General features: G+C 46.0%; 1 protein-coding gene across 10 annotated transcripts in view; it reads right to left on the reverse strand.

The window, feature by feature from the left end:
- Positions 1-25,245, reverse strand: part of DHRSX (dehydrogenase/reductase X-linked) — a 331,509-nt gene that overhangs the window by 280,899 nt on the left and 25,365 nt on the right. For all 10 annotated transcript variants that reach the window (XR_009006655.1, XR_009006656.1, XR_009006658.1 and 7 more), the window contains exons 2-3: positions 17,205-17,312; positions 9,070-9,138 (exon numbers count right to left, since the gene is read on the reverse strand). Coding sequence is in view for 2 of the 10 variants with exons in the window: in XM_057538074.1 (XP_057394057.1) it covers positions 9,070-9,138; positions 17,205-17,312 (177 nt within the window). In the remaining 8 variants the exon portion in view is untranslated. The remainder of the gene's footprint in view (positions 1-9,069; positions 9,139-17,204; positions 17,313-25,245) is intronic.

Raw genomic sequence — 25,245 nt, forward strand, 5'->3', positions numbered from 1 at the left:
AGATGGGCTATGTCTTAGAACAAAGGATTGAGATTGAGAGTTCCATATCTTAAGACTGAGAGCTCCATCCAAGGCCCAAGGGCAGAACTGAAATAGACTCATCATAACAAGACGTGAAGCCAAGGTAACCCACCAGTGATATCACTGGCCGCTACAAAGCTCAACATTCTTCAGAGGAAGATAACAGAACCCAAAATCTCTACAGTGGATCAGTCACAATGTCCAATACACAAAAAAATGACTAGACATGCAGAGAAACAGGAAAATGTCACCTGCTGTCAAGAGGGAACAAAATCAATAGAAACAGACCCAGAGATGATGTAGCTGTTGGAATGAAGAGACAAGAACTTTAAGATAGCAATTATGAATTAAAGCATTTACAAGAAAAGATGGAGGTCAAGGGTGAAGAAAGGAAGAACGTCAGGAAAGACATGTAAACTAAAAATAACCAAATGGAGGTCCTAAAACTGAAAAATACAGTTAGTTTTGAGGAAAACAAAAACCCAAGGATGGGATTACAAGCATACTGCACACAAATGAAAAACAATTTGGTGAACTTGAGATAGTTCAATAGAAATCATCCAAGCTAAAGCACAAAGGAAGAAAAGAAAGTTGGATAAAATGAACAGAGCTCAATGAAATGTCAGACAGTGTCACGTAATCTACCATATGTGTAATTGTGGACCGACAAGAAGGTGGAAAGAACAAAGCAGGAAAAGTATTTGAAAAATATTGGCTAAAAATTGTTCAAATTTTATCAAAACTTCCTACCCCATGGCTACAGGGAGCCTTTTAAACCCAAGTAGGATAAACACAGGGAATCACACATAGGCATATTATCAAAATTTTGAAAACAAGTTAAAAAAAAAAAAAAAGAGGAAAGAAGGCACATTATATTCAGGAAATAATGATAATAATTATAGCTGATTTCCTATCTGAAACAATGAAGGCCAGAAGTCCAGGTCACAACAACTTTAATATCCTGGGGGTAGGGCAGTGTTTTCAACCCAGACCTCTATGTGCGTGGAAAATAGCTCTCACAAATGAAGGCGGAATAATGCTACCTGCAAACACTTAGGACCATGTGAATCTCCCACCCTGCTCTGAGGAGAGAGTGAAACTTTCCTCTTCAGGAAAAGGTTTTGAAACAAAACCTGCGATAAGTGAAAATAAATATTTATCTTCAAGGCACTACAGTACCTTATGAAGCCTCCAAGTATCTGTTAGAAAGTGGATGTACGCGATTTCTAACATGCTAACGTCATGGGCTCTGCACACCCCAAACCACGCATCACAGAGATAATAACACGGAGAGGACCACAGACGCGTGCAGAGCTGGGCCACCGTCCTCATCAGAATCGTGACAGCAATTTCAGAGGCAACGTCCTTTGCACTGAAGGAGAAGCCCCCTCCAGGAAACATTAACCTCTGGGTCTCATGTAAGTGTTTGAAATATCATTACATAATCCTTCAAGTTTTATTTTTTCAAAAAACCTTTCTTACCATATGTTTATCTTCTATAACAACTAAAGACTACTTCATTTCCCCCAGGGGGAAAAATATCATGGAAGTAACATTTCCAGAATAACTTTTAGAGACGGTCACGCGAGCAGGTTCTCTAATTACCAAGTTTAAAAGCACGGAGCGCCTTGAGGTGTGTTAGAAGGGAACGGTCAAAATGAATTTCCTCGGCGATGATTCCTCCCCACAGATGAAAAGAGGAGAAAACACGGAACAGGCTAACGGGACAATGCAGGAGGAAGGGAAAATATTGCATAAATTATTGGTGGGGGAAATAGAACTTTGGATGCACGCTGAGAATGAAAATTCTTCCCGGTGGTTTTTTTTCTTCTATTATTATTCCCGTAAGTATTTATAGACAACCTAAGGAAACTAGGCAGACAATCCCCTCTCTCATGGAAGTCACCTTGATGGTGCTTCCAAAGGTTAACATTAATCATTCCCGAGCCTGAGAAATGAAGAGCCCTTCACAGGAAGAACACAGGGTGAGCAGTGATAAGATTAAATGTTCACAAAGGGCTGTTCTGCGCCTTCGTGCCTTCAGAAAAGACACGATGACCTTCTAAACTTTCTTTTTTTTCCCTTTGTTAATAGAATTGACTCGCCGAATGCCATTTTTTTTTAATTGCAGTAGAGTTGATTTACAATGTTGTGTTGGTTTCAGGGGTACAGCAAAGCGATTCAGTTATACATACACATGCATCTATTCTTTTTCAAATTCTTTTCTCATGATAGGTTATCATGAGATATTCAGTAGAGTTCCCTGTGCTCTACAGTGGGTCCTCGTTGGTTATCTATTTTATATATAGGAATGTGTATATGTTAATCCCAAACTCCTAATTTATCCCTCCCCCCTTTCCCCTTTGGTAACCATAAGTTTGTTTTCTATGTCTGTGAGTCAGTTTCTGTTTTGTAAATAAGTTCATTTACATCATATTTCAGATTCCACGTATAAGTGCTATCGTATGATATATGTCTGTCTCTGTCTGGCTTACTTCACTTTGGATGAAAATCTCTAGGTCCATCCAAGTTGCTGCCAATGGCATGATTTCATTCTTTTTTTATGGCTGAGTAGTATTCCATTGTATATATGTACCACATCTTCTTTATCCATTTACCTGTTGATGGACACTTAGGTTGTTTCCATGTCTTGGCTATTGTATATAAATAGCGCTACAATGAACATTGGGGCGCATGTAACTTTTCAAATTATGGTTTTCTCCAGGCATGGTTAAACCTTCTAATTGCCCACAGGAAATCATCTGTCTGTATGAACACCTGTCTAGTGTCTGTCTATCCAGGCATGCCTGCTCACTGGCTACCTCAGGACACCAAGTTAAAGATGAAAGGGGGACATTCCACAAAATTCCTGGCCAGCACTCTGCAAAACTGTCAAGGTCATCAAAAAACACGGAGAGTCTAAGAAATGATCACAGCCAAGAGGAACCTAAAGAGATGGGACAACTAGATATTACCATAGCATCCTGTATGGGATCCTGGGATGGAAGAAGGACATTAGGTAAAAACTAAGGAAATTCGGAAAAAACACAAGGTCTTTAGTCAGGGATCATAGACCAATAAGGTGCTTTCACTGTGAGACACGAACTTAACATAAAACATTAATGATGGAGAGAACTAGGCCTAGGGTATGTGGGAACTCGGGAACCTTCACAACTCTTCTGTAATCTAGAACTGTTCCAAAATTAAAAGTCCATTTTTTTCAAAATTCACTTATTAAATCATTCACCATCACGTCACAACTGTCAGACTGGCCGTCATCAAAAAGACCACAAATAACAAATGCTGGAGAGGGCGTGGAGAAAAGGGAACCCTCCTACACTGTCGGTGGAAATGTTAAGTTGGTGCAGCCACTCCGGAGAACAGGATGGAGGTTCCTTAAAAGTAAAAAGAGAGCTACCGTATGATCCAGCAATCCCACTCCTGGGCATATATCCAGACAAAACCATAATTCGAAAAGATACACACACCCCAACGTTCATAGCGGCACTATTTACACCAGCCAAGACATGGAAGCAACCTAAGTGTCCACAGACAGATGAATGGATAAAGAAGATGTGGTACATATACACACAATGGGATACTAGTCAGCCATAAAAAAGAATGAAATCATGCCATTGGCAGCAACATGGATGGACTTGGAGGGCATTATGCTAAATGAAGTAAGTCAGACAGAGACAAATAGTCTATGATCTCACTTATATGTGGAATCTAAAAAATACAGCAAGCTTGTGAATAGAACAAAACAGAAGCAGACTCACAGATGCAGAGAACAAACTAGTCGTTACCAGTGGGGAGAGGGTAGGGGGGAGGGACAAGATAGGGGTAGGGAATTAAGAGGTACAAACTACTATGTATAAAATAAATAAGCTACAAGGTTATGTCGTAGAACACAGGGAATATAGCCAATATTTTTCCATAACTATAAATGGAGTATAACCTTTACAGTTGTGAATCACTATACTGTACACATGAAATATATAATATTGTACATCAACTGTACTTCAATTTAAAAAAAATGAAAGGGGGAAAGAAAAGGATCCCTGTAGGAAACAGGAAACTGTCAATAAGGGCCATTTTAAGTTAAATCAAAAAGACAGGAGAAAACCATAATTTGAAAAGATACATGCACCCCAATGTTCACAGCAGCACTATTTACAAATAGCCAGGACATGGAAGCAACCTAAGCATCCATCAATAGATGAATGGATAAAGAAGATGTGGTACATATATACAATGGAATACTACTCGGCCATAAAAAAGAACGAAATAATGTTATTTGCAGCAGCATGGATGGGCCTGGAGATTAACATACTAAGTGAAGTAGGTCAGACAGAGAAAGACAAATATTATATGATATCGCTTGTATGTGGAATCTAAAAAATGGTACAAATGAACTTATTTACAAAACAGAAATAGAGTCACAGACATAGGAAACAAACTTATGGTTACCATGGGAGAGAGGGGGGAAGGGATAAATTAGGAGATTGGGATTGACATATACACACTACTCTATATAAAACAGACAACCAGCGAGGACCTACTGAACAGCCCAGGGAACTCTACTCAGTATCTCGTAATACCCTATATGGGAAAACAATCTGAAAAGGAATATATGTATAAAACTGAATCACTGTGCTGTATACCTGAAACTAACATGATATTGTAAATCAACTATACTTCAATAAAAAATGATACAGGGACTTCCCTAGTGGTCCAGTGGTAAAGAATCCACCTTACAATGCAGGGGACGTGGGTTCGATCCCTGGTCAGGGGAACTAAGACCCCACATGCCGCGGGGCAACTAAGCCCGCACGCCGCAACTACTGAGCTCGCATGCCTCAACTAGAGAGCCCGCGTGCCGCAAACTACAGAGCCCACACGCCACAACTAGAGAAGAGAAATCCCATGCGCCACAACTAGAGAGAAGCCCATGCGCCACAACAAAGAGCCTGCGTGCTGCAACTCAGACCCGATGCAGCCAAAAATAAATAAGTAATAAACAAATCTTTTTAAAAAAATGATACAAATGAACTTATTTACAAAACAGAGTCACAGACATGGAAAACAAACTTATGGTCACCAAAGGGGAAAGGTGGGGGACAGGGATAAATTACGAGTCTGGGATTAACACAGATACACCACTATATACAAAATACATAACTAATAAGGACCTACTGTAGAGCACAGAGAATTCTGCTCAATATTCTGTAATAACAGAGAAAGGAAAAGAATCTGAAAAGGAATCTATGTACATGTATAACTGAATCACTGTGCTGTACACCTGAAACTAACACGATATACTTTAATTTAAAAATTTTTTAAAAAGAATGACATTAGGAAAGGTGTAAAATTGTCCAGGACGACACTGGTGACGGTGGAAAAGTGTGGAACAGTGACACAAAGCAAGGGATGCCTTTCTCCTTTTAAAAACAAAGAACAGGGCTTCCCTGGTGGCACAGTGGTTAAGAATCTGCCTGCCAACGCAGGGGACACGGGTTCGAGCCCTGGTCTGGGAAGATCCCACATGCCGCGGAGCAACTGCGCCCGTGAGCCACAATTACTGAGCCTGCGCGTCTGGAGCCTGTGCTCCGCAACAAGAGAGGCCGCGATAGTGAGAGGCCCACGCACCGCGATGAGGAGTGGCCCCCACTTGCCACAACTAGAGAAAGCCCTCGCACAGAAACGAAGACCCAACACAGCCAAAAATAAATAAATAAAAATTAAGTGAAACTCTTAAAAAAAAAAAAAAACAAAGAACAGACACCACATTTCCTAGGATTTGGGACCAGGGAATTCCCTCGTGGGTTGCGTGCGTCACTGTGAAATGGGCAAAGCAAAGTTTACCTGCCTGGAGTCCTTTTAAAAGTATTTAAATTATCTATTTCCATTTGGGTTCATTTGAACATTGTTATGCCATTTCGCTGTTTGTTTTTGTGGTGTTCGGGTTTTTATTGGTATTTTGGGGTGGGTTTTTTTTTTTTTTTTTTGGTAAATTAGCAAGACTATTGGCTCCAAATAAGAGAGCTTGCATCAGCATGTAATTACTCAAGAGCAATAAAGGTTTCGGTACCATGGATACATGGTGATAAGGTATGAAAAGTCTCTTCCCTGGAAATCTCTAGGCTGGGAAATGACCAACATCCCCTTGATTCCTGACCACACTCACAAATACATCCTTCTGAAAGCCGAACTAGTTATACACTGATATGCAGGTGTCCTCCCATCCCAGCCCGAAATATGACCTCAACTGACCGTGATGTCAAAGGCAGAAAGTACAGCACGTAAAGCATTCAACGAGGAACTAAGAAAAAAGGGTCAGTACAGAGATGAGGGGGGAGGTAGGGTACAGAGAAACTCGGCATTTAGAAATAATTGTGTTAGGGAACTCTCCTCAATACTCTGTAATGACCTATATGGGAAAAGAACCTGAAAAAGAACAGATACATGTATTCTGTATAACTGAGTCACTCTGCTGTACGGAAGAAACTAACACAACACTGTAAAGCAACTATACCCCAATAAAAATTTCAAAGAGAAAAGAAATAATTGTGTTCTCGACAGTCATCTGCGAGTCTCAGGCTATCTGCTGATTTGCTCCAAAAAGAAAGAGAAGAATCCAGAGGATCACGGAAGAGCCATGAGCGAGGAAGAGGTGGGGCTCCCCCCGGCCAAGTGGGAAGCCGGGGGTTGTGGGGACAAGACCCTCAGAGGCTGCAGCAGGGCAGCTAGTCTGGACAGAGGCACCTCTGCAGGGCTGTGGGTTCCACTCCAGACAGCATTCCGACCCAGACCGGGTCCGGCCGAGTCTGCAGGGAGCTAAGCCAAGAGGAAGGGTGAGGGCCGACCGACGGCCACCGATGCACAGGGAGACCCAGGTCCCCACCGGCCCTGCCCTCGCGCAGCGGGTCCCCAGCACAGGGAGTGCCCCTCTTCCCCTGGGATTGGCCGGGCCTTGGCTTGGGGGAATCCCGAGGCTGGATGCGAATTCAGCAACGTCAGCTCGAGGACCACCACCAAACCACCCTCCTCTGGCCAGGTCTCAGCATCTCCCACCTGTCTCACGGCGACCCCTCCAGGCAGGCACGGGCTGCGCTGCCCACGGACCGACTTCCAAGTGCCAGGCTTCTGGTGTAAAATACAGACAGCGCTGCTTTCATGTTTGGTTCAATGCACAGAAGAGGAATTTTCAAAGGTGCGTGTGCGTGTGCGTGTGTAATCAAGGGTTCACTCCCTCACTGGACCAGCCCCCGTGGGAGTGGCCACGCTCCCCCTGGCTCAGATCATAGCCCTGCTGCAGACCCCAGGGGTCACTCAGCTTGTGTCCAGACACCTCCCTGGCCCCCATGTCCCCTCCCAGGCCAGGGGGAACCTGAGCTTCCCTGAGCGCTGCCAGCTTCTGGGCAAGGGCCGTGCTCCAAGCAGCACAAGGACCAGCGCAGGGCCGCTGCCCACCAAGGATGCCCAGCCTCGCCCTTTCCATAAACTCGGATGCCCGGCGGGGAGGGGGGGCTGCCAGGAAGTGGGGTGCAGGCAGGCTGGGGTTTGGGGCTCGTGCAGACCCCTGGGCTCTCTCTGCTGTTGGTGTGCACCTGACTGACCATCCGCCCCGGCGGCTACTTCTCCCAGATGCAAATTGCATGGATCTACTTGGTGTCACTTGCTAGAAATGAAGACACAGGAGCACACACAGCCGAGGCTCTGTCACCAGCCTTGACCAGAGGGGCGTGACACCGCCGTCCTGGGTGATTAGGAATCACCGCCCTGCCCACCGCAGGCCCTGGGGGCCTCCCCTCCAGCACAGAGCTGCTACCGAAGCGTTTTCCCTTTAATCCGTGAGCTTTCCGCACAAACTGTGAATCGCAGCGTACAAGGCTGATGCCACCAGGAAATTGTCTAAAGATGTTTTAGAACGTTCTTTCCTCCCATAAATCAGGGCTACGGATTACAGCTCTGTCAGAACACATGAAGCTCTTAAACGTTTTAAAGAAGCACATGTAACCCCAGATGAACCTTGGCACCTTGACTGGTTAGGCCTGTAACACGAGCGGGTTTGGGCGAATTATTTTTTCATTCTTTCCAACGGTTTTTCAAGTCATGAAAAGAAGCCCACGCTTTGGCGGTTTCCCACGAGACTCCTCTTTTGCTCTGGAAATTATGGTTTCATGCAGTCACGACAGCAGCGATTCTTAAACGTGAGGGGGTACGGGGATCTCCGAGAAGGACGTGGGAAAATGCAGGTTCCCGGCCCCGCCTGCAGAGGTTCCCAGGCTCAGGGCTGGAAATCAGCACTTCTAACCACCTGCCCCCGGGGTTGCTACTGCTAGAGGCCCGGGAAATACACGCTGGGTGGAAACCAAGGCGCTGGAGAGAGCGGCCCCCTGAGCCACTGCAAACTGGGGATGGGGGTTCACGATCGGCTGTCACAACAGTGGAGCACTTCTGCCCCGGGGTAGGTGAGGGAGGGAAGCAGCGCCTCTGTCTGCAAGAGCTGCCTGGTGTTGCAGGAGAGCTGCGGAGGCCCCTCTGGGCTCTGTCTCAAGATCAAAGGCATCCTAGTAGATACCTAATGAGAACCTGCCTTATAGCACAGGGAACTCCCCTTCGCGGTACTGTAGAAACTAAGACAACATTGTAAAACAACTCTACCCCAAGTTAAAAAAAAAGAAAAAGAAAAAAGATCAAAGGCATCCTGCCACGAGGGCAGGGGAGACGTTGGGAATGTCAACACGCCCCAGCCTTGGACAGAGGGCCGGACGGTCACCTTGAACAACCACGAGTGGGAGTCTTGACACAAAGGGACAGATGAGGCTTACCCGTCCATCCGGGGTTTTCATGTGTCTCTCAAGAATCGCAATCTTGCCACCTTCCACTCCCCAAGGAGGACAAAAGCCCCCCAAAGAAAAGCCCAAGAATCAGAGACATCACTGCCCAAAGCCACTTCCACCATCCGGGTCCCTGAGCCCATGCCAGGGTCTGCAGCCCCCAAACCAAGCAGAAGAGCCATCTGTCCACCGGGCAGTACAGTACCTTTGTCATTGAGGGTTTCCTCTTTTATCTTCCTCACAGCTTCTTCGGCTTTGCCCTGGTTATTTCCGCCTACAAGGAAGAGAAAAGATATAATTCAGGGTAAGGAAACTACCCCACGTGAAACGATGTTTTCTTGAGACAGTAAACACAGCCCTACAACACGCTAAGTGTCTCCTTCCGTCCTGGCGTTGAATTTGGCCATCGGAGCAACTGTAGCGGATTCAGCGTACCCACTGAAGACGCATTTTCTTTAGGTGGGTTGGTCAAAAGGATGCATTTCTGGGACATCTTACTTTTCAATGATTCCAGGGACACGAAGCAACTAGTGGCATCAGGACCACGGGGACACCAACAGCATGAGCAAGAAACTGTTAGCAGAAATGTCAGACCAGACATAGAACTTTCGAGAGACTTTTGGTCCAGGCGACTGACTGCTCTGTTCACAGTGGCTTGAGCTATAAAAACCATCGCGGGGGACTTCCTGGGCGGTCCAGTGGTTAGGACTCTGCGCTTTCACTGCCGAGGGTCTGGGTTCAATCCCTGGTCGGGGAACTAAGATCCCACAAGCCGCGTGGCACGGCCAAAAAAAAAAAAAAACCATCGCGGGACATTCCCACCATGAGCTCGAGATGTCTCCTCCCGTTACCCGTGACTCCGGAAAATCAGCGGGTGCGATTCTGGGAACGTTCGCTTAGAAGGGTGGCGATGGGTCTTTTGTGTGGGATATGGGTGCTCCAGTTGAAATCTGGGGCCAAAGAAAGTGAATGAGGTTTCTTCAATGCCTGAGTGGGTGAATCTGTGTTGACCACGAGGGTAGAGCCGGAAGGGCAGGGGGGCTGCTTTTCCCTACGTCTGTGCGCAGACGGCCCTCGTTTTAAGGGGGGGCCTGATGTAGCTGCTGCTCAGGGTGGGGGGAAGCCAGCACAGCCTGCTTCCCAGACAGGATCCCCTATTAAGGAGCCGGCCTCGAGCAGCGCCTCTGCCCCTGTGCAGGAGAAGCCCCACCTGAAACTCCCTGGGGGCTGAGTCACAGGAGACCTTCAGCAGGGAGGCCAGAGCTGGCACCTGTGAACACAGTGGTGGGCATGGAGCCCTGATGCCCAGAGAACCAACAGGGGGTGTGAGGACACCGCTGAGGGGCCTGGGAGGGGCAAGTCCAGCCCACGTCACCCTCCCACCTGCAGCCAGCCCCCTGCTGGCAAGATGCTGGTTCTCTCGGGTCAAAGCCTATTGAGGTCTCCGTGAAAGTACACTGCCAAGCAATCCTTTTATCAAGCATTTCTGCATGCTGTTTACGTACCCGTGGTTTCATTTACACACTCTAATAGTATTGCCTACTCTTTTCCTCTGTATTATGTGCTCTGTGTCACTGACAGGTGTCCCCAAATGAATCCAGGCAATGCCCTTTCCAAAACAAAACAAAACAAAAAAATGTTTACAGCAACGGGTTTATCTGTAACAAACATATAAGAGAGGAGAAGTGGTGAACCCAGGGGGAATCAGAAATGCCTCCTGCTGAAGATAAACGTGGCAAAGGACATCTCTGGGGGTGAACGAAAAGGAATATAGAAACTGTCACCGCCTCGGAGACGTTCAAAGCTGCAGACATCAAGAAGATGCAGCTGCAAAAGTCATTTGCACCTCCAGCTCCTTCAAGAAATAAACATTATGCGGCTATTACGTGTTTTTGCTGGGAGAGCCTTCCTGCACTGCGGGAGTGCAGGGGCAGGATGGGAAAGAAGGCATGTCTTCCATCCCTAAATGTTCCAGGCATCAAAGACCAAAAAAAAAAAAAAAAAAGAATTCATGGGTAAGTGAGGGCTGCAGACATGTATGAGCTTGTGTCTGAAACTTGTGCAATTTTTAAACATTAAAACACCATCTGAAAAAAAAAAAAAAAAAAAAAAAAAAACACATCATCTGCTGCCGGGCTACCCTCCAGCCTGAGACCATCTTGGCATCAAGGGCTGGTGTAGCAGAAGCTCAAATGAAGTCAGAAAGACATAAGTGTCCAGAGAAAGAAAGAAAGCTGAGGGTGGGTTGGGGAGAAGCGATGGAACGGCAGGACAAACTGGCCACGGCCAGCAGCGCCCCCCGACGGGCAGCTCACTCCATGTTCAGGCAATCAGGCAAACATCATATGATATCGGCTCTATGCGGAATCTAAACAAACATGATACCTATGAACTTATTTACAAAACAGAATCAGACTCACAGACTTAGAGAACAAACCTGTGGTTACCAGGGGCGAGCGATAAATTTGCAGTTTGGGATTGACTTATACACACTGCTAGATATAAAATAGATAACCAACAAGGACCTACTGTAGAGCACAGGGAACTCTACTCAGTACTCTGTAATGACCTCTATGGGAAAAGAGTCTAAAAAAGAGTGGATATATGTACACGTGTAACTGATTCACTTTGCCGTACACCTGAAAGTAACACAACACTGTAAATCAACTATGCGCCAACAGAAAACGGAAATTTAAAAAATTAAAAAGAAATCAAAGAAAAAAATATTCAGGCAGTCAGGGCTGGATTGTATGGGAGGGATGGACAGGCACCTTGGGGGCGAAGGTCATCTTCAGCAGCTGCCTCCTATGGGCTGGATATGGGATGCTTGACCCTACACAGCTGCCAACGTTGCCCATACACCTCCGGAGTGACGACTGCAGATCAGGAAACACTCCGCCACGACAGAAGCAGGGCTCAAACGCAGTGGGGTCTGCCTTCCCCTCAACCTTTGTGCGGCAGGGGTTAGGTTTTATACGTGCTGCGGTGCAGGGTTCCAGGGGCACCAAGTCGAGTGGGAAGGACAACCTCTCATATCCAGGTCCGCCCCCTGAAGACAGCACCCTGGCCACCAGATTGTAAAGATCTGCAAGAAGCAACAGAACTGCCACTTGTTTAAAAGAAAAAAAAGATACTGAACCCAAATTAGGGCCAGCACGCTACGGACCCAGGGCCAAATCTGGCCCATCACTTGATATAAAAAATAAGTTTTATTGGAAAACAGCCATGAACTTTAAGTATTGGCCATTGCTGCTTTCCTGCTGTAAGGGCAGAGCTGATCATCATGAGAGACCTACGATCATCTTTATCATCCAGCCTATAGCAGAGAAAAACGTACCAACCCCTGGTCTAAACCTTAGATGACCGTTTATTAAGAATTATGAATAAAGAAGGATCCTCCACCAAAATAGTATTTTGAAACGGTAGGAACTAAGATACTGTGAACAGATGGGAAACTGAATAATTCATGCATTCTTAGCAATACTAATGGGCTGGACTCGGACCCAGATTATCACTTCAATTCTTCAGCAAGTAATTGATTATTCTTTAAATATTCATGGCTTCGGGACTGAGAGTGTGGAATTGATTAAACCCATCTCTTAATCTGTGTTTAGTAGAAAAATGCATTGTGACCAATGATAATGTTTCATTAAGTGACCTTGTCTCCAGCTGTCATGTAAGAAGAAAAACTGTCCCTCTCAGGATATATTCAACTATCCCCTCAAAGACACACGGAGGCAGTAAGACTCCCTACGTGACTGGATTGACAGGTAGGGTCAGACCTGTGTCCCTCGGGGAAAGTTCAAACAGGGACATCAGAACGTTAGTGGGAAAGGAGACACAGGTGGGTGAGGACGTGCGGTCTACTCTCTGTTTAACTCGAGAGGAGTAGAAATTTGGTGCTGACGGATACCATCCCTGATGCTCAAGAAGCATCACCTAAAGGAGGTGATATCAGTCAGGGCTCCAGCCCTCAAATGCATGGGTACCCAGGCTTGCTCACATACGCTCAGTGCCCGTGTCTGCTGCGGTATATACTCATCACCCAGCTAGACCTCCTCCTGACCTTCCCACTAGACCTCCTCCTCACCTTCCCAACTGGACCTCCTCTGGACCTTCCCATTCAGACCTCCTCCTGACCTTCCCACTAGACCGCCTCCTGACCTTCCCATTCAGACCTCCTCCTGACCTTCCCAACTGGACCTCCTCCTGACCTTCCCATTCAGACCTCATCCTGACCTTCCCACTAGACCTCCTCCTCACCTTCCCAACCGGACCTCCTCTGGACCTTCCCATTCAGACCTCCTCCTGATCTTCCCACTAGACCGCCTCCTGACCTTCCCATTCAGACCTCCTCCTGACCTTCCCAACTGGACCTCCTCCTGACCTTCCCATTCAGACCTCATCCTGACCTTCCCACTAGACCTCCTCCTCACCTTCCCAACCAGACCTCCTCCTGACCTTCCCACTAGACCTCCTCCTGACCTTCCCATTCAGACCTCCTCCTGACCTTCCCACTAGACCTCATCCTGACCTTCCCACTAGACCTCCTCCTGACCTTCCCATTCAGACCTCATCCTGACCTTCCCATTCAGACCTCATCCTGACCTTCCCACTAGACCTCCTCTGGACCTTCCCATTCAGACCTCATCCTGACCTTCCCATTCAGACCTCATCCTGACCTTCCCACTAGACCTCCTCTGGACCTTCCCATTCAGACCTCATCCTGACCTTCCCATTCAGACCTCATCCTGACCTTCCCACTAGACCTCCTCCTGACCTTCCCACTAGACCTCCTCTGGACCTTCCCATTCAGACCTCATCCTGACCTTCCCACTAGACCTCCTCTGGACCTTCCCATTCAGACCTCATCCTGACCTTCCCACTAGACCTCCTCTGGACCTTCCCATTCAGACCTCATCCTGACCTTCCCATTCAGACCTCATCCTGACCTTCCCACTAGACCTCCTCCTGACCTTCCCATTCAAACCTCCTCCTGACCTTCCCATTCAAACCTCCTCCTGACCTTCCCACTAGACCTCCTCCTGACCTTCCCATTCAGACCTTCTCCTGACCTTCCCACTAGACCTCCTCCTGACCTTCCCTCTAGATCTCCTCCTGACCTAACCCTCTAGACTTCCTCATGAGCTAAAACCACCACACTGCGGCAAAAAGCACAGAAATGGGGCTCTTTTTACTTCTCTGTCTTCCAACATCACCTAGCTTCACTAGGAATTAAGAAGATGAAGATGTCTGCAGCGGAGGAATCACAGGGGCAGAGATACCCAGCACTGGATGCCAGCCTCCCATCTCTGCTCAGACTAGAAAGTTCCTCCTGGACTGCCCCACCAGCATCTTCCCACCACTAGCCCAGGTCCAGCCGGTCCTCAGAGGGGATGGATGGCTCCTCCTGTTCAAGAGCTGACATCACTTTGACCAAGTCTTCCAAACATTGGCAGAAATCCAAGACATGGAAAGCTTGTCATGTCTCTCGTGAGACAGCAGAGGCCGACCCACCATGGAAGGTCAACAAATCAGGGGGTTAGGGTCCATCACCATCTCACAGTCTCCCTGCAGTCTTGAGATCTGCTCCCACCCTGGGCTCCCACATCCTACCTCCTTGATATTCTCAGGCCCCAGAGAGACACAAACAGATCACAGAGGTGCTCAGGTTGATAAGTAGCTCCAGGTATACAGCCTCAGACGCGTCCCCTCTCCCACAAGACCTCCTGGTCTGCAACCAGCCCATCTTCATCTAAGGGGAGTTATGGAGAGCGATAAAGTTGGTAATTTCAAGTTCAGAAACTTTTAATATGTCCACATCTATCAAGAGAATAGGACTTACCCGGGGGGAAAGGCAGGGAGCTGGGATGAACTGAGAGATTGGGATGGACATATATACACTACTATGTATAAAATAGATAACTAATGAGACCCTACTGTATAGCACAGGGAACTCTACTCGGTGCTCTCTGGTGACCTAAATGGGAAGGGAATCCAAAAAAGAGGGGATAGATGTATATGCATAGCTGATTCACTTTGCTGTACAGCAGAAACTAACACAACAGTGTAAAGCAACTATATTCCAATAAATTTTTTAAAAAAAGACTTATTGAAAGAGGGGGAAAAAAAAAGAAAAAGAAAACACACAGACACAAAAGAAAACAGAGAATGGGACTTAGCCATATTCCTGATGAAAACAACCCTTCAATGGGGACAAAGAACAGTGAAGCAGAACAAGAAGTGATCTACTGCTCCCAAAGCAAGACAAATGTGAGCCATTCCACAGACCCCATCATACATGAGAGAAAGATGGCTATGTGAAAAAGGGAATCACGATAAGAAACTGCAGTCTTTGAAAAGAGAGTGGAACATGGGACAGGCCATGAAATGGAAGAAATTTTCATGGTGCAGTCAGGCTTTGCAAAAGCAAAAAAATGTTCAAATGAAAGGGTGTGAGGGGAGAGTTGTGTGTGCCCAGGTAAGCCCCACCCCTCCAAGAGCAGAGGGCTACACTGGACCCCTGGGGATGCCCCACGTGGGGCTCAGGGCATCTGTGCGTTTCGATGGGGAAGAATGGACATCATCATCGTGACGGGCCTCCAAGGGAATGTGGACGAGACAAAGAGGATAGAATGGACAGGATCTATGGCTTGGCCACCAACAGAAACCACATTCTCCTATCAGCGTTCAGTTCTTGAAATAAGGTTTAAGATCCTCATAGCAGGACTTCCCTGGTGGCGCAGTGGTTAAGACTCCACGCTCCCAATGCAGGGGGCCCGGGTTCGATCCCCGGTCAGGGAACTCGATCCCACATGCATGCCGCAACTAAGGAGCCCACCTGCTGCAACAAAGGAGACTGCCTGCCGCAACTAAGACCCGACGCAACCAAAAAAAAAAAAAAAAAGATCCTCATAGCTCCAAATCAGATGGGTTACTAAACTCATAGAAGATCACGTTATTTGTTGTATAAAGATGTGATGTGTATAATTATGTGGCAATTTTTTTCCTTATATACTTTTATATCTGCATTTCAATACAATTGGTTGATACTATGATGGATTTCAGTTTGTGCACTGAGGCGTCACTAGATGTGAAGGTGTTCAGGGACCAGAAAAGGGGGAATCTGGCTGCGGATGGAGCTTACGGACAGACCCACAAAGAAGCAAGATGCACGTGTGTTTAAATCCACAGCCCCAAGTGCTGTGTCTGAGCTGTAATCATCCTTCAACACACGATGGAGGAAAAACGAGAGGAAGGAAGAAATGAATCGATAATGAATGAATGAAGGGCCGTGGTTAATATTTTAGAAAGTCTGAAGTGAAAGCAATCCCTAACACCTAAAACCAGACCTGCAGTACGATTTTCATGAAAACGGACACCATAAAAGGGATTAACTGAATCCAGATGATGTCGGGAGAAGCATGATAAATATTACGGCCTTTTTTCAAAGCTCATCTCCCCATATCATTTTTTCCAGCTGATTTAAACTTCTACCTCCAACTGAATGGGAATGCTCACAAATGTAAAATGAGCTCACTTGAACCATCTTCACTTCCCTAGCAGAAGAAAGTCCCTTCATTTTCAAAGAGGATTTAGGGACCGAAATAAGCCATTAGAAAGTTTCAGAAAGAAGAAGGGAAACACAGAGAGTTTCGGTTCAGAATCTGAAATGCAGAAGCTGTTCAGATTCTGTTGGGAGCTGAATCATGACATTGCAATGTCATATGTTGAAGCCCTGACCCCCAGGACCTCAGAGTGTGGCTGTATTTGGAGATGGGTCTTTAAAGAGGGGATGAAGGTAAAATGAGGTCCACCCACTAGGGTGGGCCCTGATCCCATAGGACTGGGGTCCTTGTAAGAAGAGGAGATCAGGACACAGACACACACAGAGGGACGACCCTGGGAGGACACCGGGAGAAGACAGCCGTCTACACGCCCAGGAGAGAGGCCTCAGGAGGAACCAGCCCTGCCGACATCTGGATCTCAGATTCCAGCCTCCAGGACTGGGACAGGAAAAATGTTTGTTTAATCCACCCAGTTTGTCATATGATTTGTCAGGAGAGGTCTGGCAAACTAATTCACATTTATTGTTGTTTACTGCAGTGAATCACACAGGGAAAAAAATATATGATCCATATCACAGCACAACCTCGACTCCTGTCCAAAAAAAAGCGCAACACAATTTCCTGTCTCTTTCGGTTTTTGAGTATTCACCCTTACGCCTTCTGCCCTTGTTGGATCTGGAAGCATATCAATATTTCCATACACATAGAAGCAAGCAGCTGCGTATCTCCCGCTTGCTCTAAGATACAAGGAGGTGTAGAAGTGAATCATCACCTATGATAACGTGCATGCCCAGTTTGGCCAGATGCTTCGCTGTCGAATATCCAATTCCATCGGTCCCGCCGGTCACTATAGCAACACGCTCGAGTTGTAGGGGGAAAACTGCAGAGGAAAAGAAAAAGAAACCGAGGTAAAGGTTTAGAAGCAGAGCACACGTTGATGAGAATGAAGTCGCAAAAGAGGGCATGATGCCAACGGGAATTGTGGTTCGATATTTGTGGTTTTGCTCTTCTGAATTCCTACAGGCTCGGGACGCATGAGTGTAATACGGTGCAGTTGCCCTGGATAAGGACAGCCTGGTAAAGCCACCTGATAAATCCTTGCTCGGTCCCCGATGATACTTTTGCAGGAATTAACGCTGCCAAAATGATCTGCAGAAAGCTCCAGATAACGTCTATCGTTGACGGCTGTGGGTGAGAGTCCTGGGTTAATCCTCTCGGACCATGTTGGTTGTGCTGTAAAGTGTAGGTTTTATACTTGTATGCGTTTTCTCAAATGTAGTTAGGAAATTGCTTGTTATGGAGGGACGGCCCATTGTTTTCTACAAAGTCTGGAGACCACATGAGAATACAGGATATCTTATAAAAACAGAGAACATGGGCTTTCCTGGTGGTGCAGTGGTTAAGAATCCGCCTGCCAATGCAGGGGACATGGGTTCAAGCCCTGGTCCGGGAAAGATCCCACATGCCGCGGAGCAACTGAGCCTGTGCGCCACAACTACTGAGCCTGCACTCTAGAGCCTGCGAGCCACAACTACTGAAGCCCACGCGCCTAGAGCCCGTGCTCCGCAACAAGCCACCACAACGCAATGAAGAGTAGCCCCCGCTCGCCACAACTAGAGAAAGCCCGCGCGCAGCAGCGAAGACCAATGCAGCCAAAAATAAATAAATAATAAATTTAGAAAAACAGAGAACATGATGACTCCTTTACCCATGTACCTTTGCATGAACCTACACGTATCCAAACATATGAGAATATACGTTTACGTGATGGTGTAAAATTGACTGTTTCTGACTCACACACAGATAGAACAGACTTGTGGTTGCCAATGGGGCAGGGATTGGGGGAGGGAAGGACTGGGAGTTTGGGGTTAGTAGATGCAAACTATTATATATAGAATGCATAAACAACAAGTCCTACTGTAGAGCACAGGGAACTATATTCAATATCCTGGGATAAACCATCATGGAAAAGAATACGGAAAAGAATGTATATGTATGTATAACGGAATCACTTTGTTGGACAGCAGAAATAAACACGTTGTAAATCAACTATACACCAATAAAATAAATAAACTTTACCGTTTCTAATAAAATTTTAAACTACCCAAAGTGTCCATAACATGTTGTTATACAAGATGAAATAATGCTTTACTAAACGTTAGACTTCTCTTTTTGACTCCATTTTAAAATTGTACTGTGCATTGTGTGACCAAAATAAAAAGGGTATATTGTGATGTAAAAATAAAAAAGAAGAAAGAAAGAGCGAGGGAGGAAGGAAGGAAGGGAGGGAGGAAGGGGCGGAGGGAGGGATGGAAGGAAGAAAGGATAAAGTGTAGGTTTTATTATTATTCAAGTATGGGGTGAGGCCAACGGGTCAGGAGACGACCAATATTGAAAAGACGGTTGATCACTCACAGTTCCCAAGAGGAGGGGGTACAGCACACCACGCAGGGTTACACGGGGAAGCACCAGGGTCGGTCAGGAGGCAGAGGGACAGGGGGAAACCAGACAAGAGCCTTTACTGTGATTTTTGCAGGAAGGAACAGGTGAGGCAGGGTTAGGATGGGCTGGTGTGAATAATTTCATCAGGTCCTGGCTGCAGGGACTGTCCTTGTTGTCTGGTACCTGCCCTGGGGGGGATGAGGGCAGGTGGATTGTGGCCCAGAGTATGGGAGCCCCTTAGAGAAGGGGGTGGGGCGTGGATCTGGATGGGTAGGTTTGTATTTGAGAAGCATGTTTACAGGTCAGTTATTTGCTATCTGTAGGAACTGGCTAGTCCTAGGAGCTTTAACTATAGGATCAGGGTGGCAAAGATGAATTTTGTATTTTCCCTGTCTCCTTTATTTCATTTTTTTACACGTTTTTTATTGAAGCAGAGTTGCTATACAATATTTTATAAGTTTCAGGTGTACAACATAGTGATTCACAATATCTTAAGGTTATACTCCATTTATAGTTATTATTAAATATTGGCTGTATTCCCTGTGCTGTACAATACATCCTTGTAGCTCTTCTTCTTTTTTTTTTTTGACTGTGCCACGCGGCATGCGGGATCTTAGTTCCCCGACCAGGGATGGAACCCATGCCCCCTGCAGTGGAAGTGTGGAGTCTTATCCACTGGACCACCAGGGAAGTCCCAGTAGCTTATTTATTTCATACACAGCAATTTGTACCTCTTAATCCCCTACCCCTATCTCTCCCTTCCCCGCTTCCCTCTCCCCACTGGTAACCACTAGTTTGTTGTCTAGAAAAGATAAACTTTTTAATAAATGGTGTGGGGACATCTAAAAAGACCTTTGAAAACAGATGAAATGAGATCCATACCTCCCAGGACACATCAAAATGAACTCAAAGAGGAAAAAAGCTAAACAATGAAAATATTTGAAGAAGGCAGGGACAAATTTACTCTCAACCTCAGAGTAGGAAATGCCTTCCTAATTCTAACTCAATATTGAGAAGAATAAATAGACCAATTTCACTCCTAAAAAAAGTGTACACAGTTTAAAAACAAAAACAAAAAACACCATAGGGACTTGCCTGGCGGTCCAGTGGTTAAGAGTCCATGCTCCCAATGCAGGGGGCAAGGGTTCCATCCCTGTTCGGGAACTAAGATCCCACAAGCCACGAGGCGTGGCCAAAAAAAAGAAGAAGAGAAAAAATCCTACCAAAAAATTAAAATGAAAACAACACCATAAGCAAAGTCACATTCAAAGGGCTATTTTCCGAGTATGTAAAGAGTTCTTAAAAATCAAGAAGAAAAAAAAAAAAAAACTCTACAGAGAAGAAGGGCAAAAGCACCTGTTGATATAAAAACATACTGAAATGGCCCTTAAAAACACATGCCCAAGTTTACACCTAATAAGAGAAATGTTAATAGTTAACGAAAACTGCGAGATACCATGTCACCCATCAGGTTGGCGGAAGTTCAAAGACTTCAACATCCTCATTTCTCTCACCTACAGCATGGGTAGGAGTGCAAAACAGCACAATCCCCATCGGGGGAAACTGGGTAATATCTAGTGCAATTACATGTGCTTCTATCGTTTGATCTCGAAAAATCACTTCTAGGAATCTGCTGTGAAGAGACAAGGTTGGTTGCCAATGTAAAGCCAAGGTTCCTCAGGGCAGCACCTGTCTCTCTGTAGAGAAGGATTGATAAACCACCTGCCATACGTGCATACAGTGGGGCATCCTTCATCCCTACCATGGGGTATCCCAGCCCATCCTGGGTCTCCACCATCACACAGGGAACACTGAGCAGCCCCGAGCGGTCCAAGCTCAGGTGATAATTCCACCTGCTGGCCAGGAGTCAGGTTTGATCCACTTGTTAGAAAATCCTTCCAATAAGTGGGGACAACCTGTTACCCACCACTGCAGTAAGGCGTTGCTGCCCAGAACATGAAGGAACAACCCTACAAAGAAAAGCCCCAAGAGGGATGCAGGGGCACCGATATCTCCCGGGAGGCAGGGAGGACCACCCCTCCTCCCGCCCCCGCTCCGAGAATATTTCCCATCACCGCATCCATCAGAGAGAGCACGTCCTTCATTCACAGGAACCCCACATGAGTCCTTCAGGCGCCCCACAAAGTTCCCAGACGCCCAGGCTTGATTCTACTAAAGGGATTCCAACCGCGTGTGGGTTTAGTTCCTGGGCAGGTGAGCCGGATTAATAAAAGTGCTATTTTCCTAGGCTCCTGGCGTTTACAGAGAAGGGTTCCAGCACTGCGCTGCAGGGCGGGGAGCCGTAGGGAGGACCCAACTCAACTTTTCTTGTCCCCCTGGCATCCATCTGTTCCCTCCTGAAAATGCAGACCAACAGGTTCTGAACGCGTGTGAAGCGCTGTGCTGCAGCGACTGTGTACCGTGAGCACAGGTGCACGCTGGGGTCTTGGGCTGGAGGGGCATCTTACAGCTCCCAGGGTTACACAGAAGAGGCAGAGGACGGGGAAGTCCCTGGTGCTCCAGTGGTTAGGACTTGCGGCTCTCACTGCCAGGGGCCTGGGTTCAATCCCTGGTCAGGGAGCTGAGATCCCGCGAGCCACGCGGCAGGGCCAAAATAAAGAGAAAAACCAAAGGACGACCACAGAAGCCTCATTAGCAGCCTGAACTTGCATCTCAAAGCGAGGTTAAGGGGGAAACTGAACAGTTAAGGCAAAGTGGATTACAACACAGGTCCCCAGACTTTCGCAACCTGCAACACACTTGCTGCCCAGAAGTTTTTTCACACCACTAAGGAAAAGAAAAAGAAATAAAAATATATGTGTAAAATATATTCTTATATAAATATAAATGAAATGTTTGTTTTTATTTAGATATTTACAAATAGTACCTATGCTATATTCTTATCCTAGGTAAAATTATGTTTATATATTTTAAATGTTACATATTTTACATATTTATTTTAATATATTTTAATATGTTTAATATATTTAATATATAAAAACCATTTAATATGTAAAATAAGTAAACAAGAAAAGTAAATAAGATAATAGCAAAATAGGATGTATTATTTAATGCTAAGAGACAATATGAAAATAAGTAAATGATACTTTTATTTTAACATAAATATTTGTCAATATAAGTAATATTTCTGAATATTAAATATTTTATATTTATGTTTACATATTATACTATGCAAATATTTATTAGTTATATGTTTATATTTATAATATTTATTATTTATATTTCTAATATTTACATTACTTATGATTTATAAATTATATAATATTTATATATTATATAAATATTTATAATATTTATAAATATATTTATTTTATATTTATATTTACATATTTTACATATTTTATTTTCTATTTTATTTATGTAAAAATGATAGTCATATATATATGCAACTAGAGGTTATCATACTAAGTGAAGTCAGAAAAGGAAAGAGAAATACCATATGATATCACTTATACGTGGAATCTAAAATATGGTACAAATGAACCTATCTACAAAACAGAAATAGACTCACAGACATAGAAAACAAACTTATGGTTACCAAAGGGAAAAGGGAGGGATAAATTAGGAGTTTGGGATTAACATATACACACTACTATATATAAAATAGATAAACAACAAGGACCTACTGGATAGCACAGGGAACTCTACTCAATATTCTGTAATAACCTATATGGGAAAGGAATCTGAAAATGAATATATATATATATAAATAAAAAGTATCAATATTATATGTTATATAATATATATAAAATCACTTTGCTGTACACCTGAAACTAACACAACATAGTAGATCAACTACACTTTGAAAAAATAATAAAAAATATTTAAATTAAATTTTAAAATAAAGAACAAAGGTCCTTAATTCTCTTGGTCCCTCCCATCAGAATTGAAAAGAACAGAGAGAGAGTTTCTGTTTCCCTGTCAAGGAGGCTTCCAAACAAACCCCTCGGTCCACACCCAGAAAGGAATGGAATACTTCATTAAAAAGAAATGTCGGGACTTCCCTGGTGGCACAGTGGTTAAGAATCTGCCTGTCAATGCCGGGGACACGGGTTCGAGCCCTGGTCCGGGAAGATCCCACATGCCGCGGAGCCACTAAGCCCATGCGCCACAGCTACTGAGCCTGCGCTCTAGAGCCCACGAGCCACAACTACTGAGCCCGTCTGCCACAACTACTGAGACCACGCGCCACAACTACTGAAGCCCACATGCCTAGAGCCCGTTTTCTGCAACAAGAGAAGCCACCGCATTGAGAAGCCCGCGCACTGCAACAAAGAGTAGCCCCCGCTCGCCACAACTAGAGAAAGCCCACGCACAGCAACGAAGACCCAACGCAGCCAAAAATAAATAATACATAAATAAATTTATTTAAAAAAAAAAAAAGACACGTCGAGTGAAAAGATCCGATGTAGACACGCTTCCGTCGGCACCTGCAACCTCTGAAAATCTCGCCTCTACCCCCATGTCTATTGCTGACAAGTGGCCACGGGAAAACCCAGCGAAGGCATTAACACCCCCTCCAACCTGAGTAAGGTCTACAGTTTCCTCCTCGCAGGTGGACAGCACTCACAGAGGACTCTGAATCGGGCGCAGGGCACTGGCCAGAAGAAGCGAGAGATGCCCAGGAGAGAGGCTGCCCCTCCCAGACCCCAGAGGCTAGTCTCTGCATCTGCGGCACCTGCATCCTGGGATGGCGGAGGGGTCCACGTGGTTCAACCGGCCGTGGGAGGACAGGCGGCCAAGGAGGAAATGGGCAGGAGCTCCCCAGGGAGGGTGGGCGGAGGAATGGCCGGGCGACAGGCACTGGACATGAGGTCAAGGGAATCATTCCTCTAACGTGTGCTGAGAACAAGACCGCCGCCCTGATGCTGGGCACCCAGGCCAGACGTGGGCCAGGCCCCGCCCTTCCCGGAGAGCTGACTTCCAAAGCAAGGAGCTGACAGGCCCACCCCGAAACAGTCCAAGTGTCAGGCTGTCGAATCCCAGTGCCCTGCCCGGTATGGGAGCTGCGTCTCCCTCTGGCTTCAGCTGAGAGAAGAATCCTATCACAGGTGCTCCCTGGTTACATGACCACCACAGCTCCTGGGATAATTTTACGTGTCGAACTGGCTGGGCCACGGGGTCCAGATATGTGGTCAGACATTATTCTGGGTGTTTCTGTGACAGTGTTTTATTGGATGAGATGAACATTTAAATCAAGGGGCTTTGAGGAAAGCAGGTTGCCCTCTCTGGTGTGGGTGGGCCTCGTCTAATCCGTTGACGGCCTCCATAGAACAAAGACTGAGATCCTCCAAGGAGGAGGGAATTCTGCTTCCTGACGGCCTTTAGACTCAAACTGCAAGTCTTCCGTGGGTTTCCAGCCTGCTGGCCCACTCTGAAGATTTGGGACCTGCTAGACCCCATAATTACATGAGCCAATTCCTTAAAATGAATCTCTCCATAGATAGATACATAGATAGATGATAGATAGATAGGTATCAATAGACAGACAGATAGAGGATAACTTGAAAGATGATATAGATGATAGCTTGAAAGATGATAGAAAGATACATAGATCGATACGTAGATAGATAAAGATGGTTGGATACATACATACCTAGATGATAGATGATAGATGATAGATAAATGACAGATAACGGATATAAACAGACTGGGAATAGATAAATGGATAGTTCAGGTAGGTAGATGATAGATACATAGATACATATATAGTTAAACAGATAGAGACAGAGATATAATTTACGACAAGCAATGAGCAGTCTTTGGTGTAAGCATAGCCCATGCAACATCCGGGATATGCTTATGCTACAGGCATGTGCGTTATTTATCTTCCAGCCAAGCTGACGGCGTTTCTGCTGAGACGGGGGATGTTTCAGCCAACAACTTTCCAGGCACATGCTGGGTGCTCTCTGCAGAGCACACTTCCTCATTTTGTCAGCCTTAGGGAACGTCTGCCCCAGGCCCCTCTCCCTGGCGTGTAGATGGCCGTCTTCTCTGTGTGCTCACAGGGCCCTCCTTCTCAGCGTCTCTGTGTCCACGTCTCCCCTTTTTACTGGGCCCCCGGTCCTGTTGGGTGAGGACCCACCCAAGTGACCTCACCTGAAGTTGCTCATCTGCAGAGACCCTATTGCCAAATAAGGTTACAGTATTGGGGGGGGGGGAACTCCAACATATGTTTTCTGGGGGAGGAGGCGTGAGTCAAACCCTAACCAGGGGCGTACACGCGCACACACACGTATATCCACGCGAGGACACACCAGCCTGGATGGAGGGAGCTCCCTAGAAGGGCAGGTGACCCGGGGCCTCTCTGCCCCCCTTATCTCCCCGACACGGGTCAGCTGGAATGCACA

Source organism: Balaenoptera acutorostrata, chromosome X, assembly GCF_949987535.1.
Source record: "Balaenoptera acutorostrata chromosome X, mBalAcu1.1, whole genome shotgun sequence".
In the NCBI taxonomy this organism is placed as follows: domain Eukaryota; kingdom Metazoa; phylum Chordata; class Mammalia; order Artiodactyla; family Balaenopteridae; genus Balaenoptera; species Balaenoptera acutorostrata.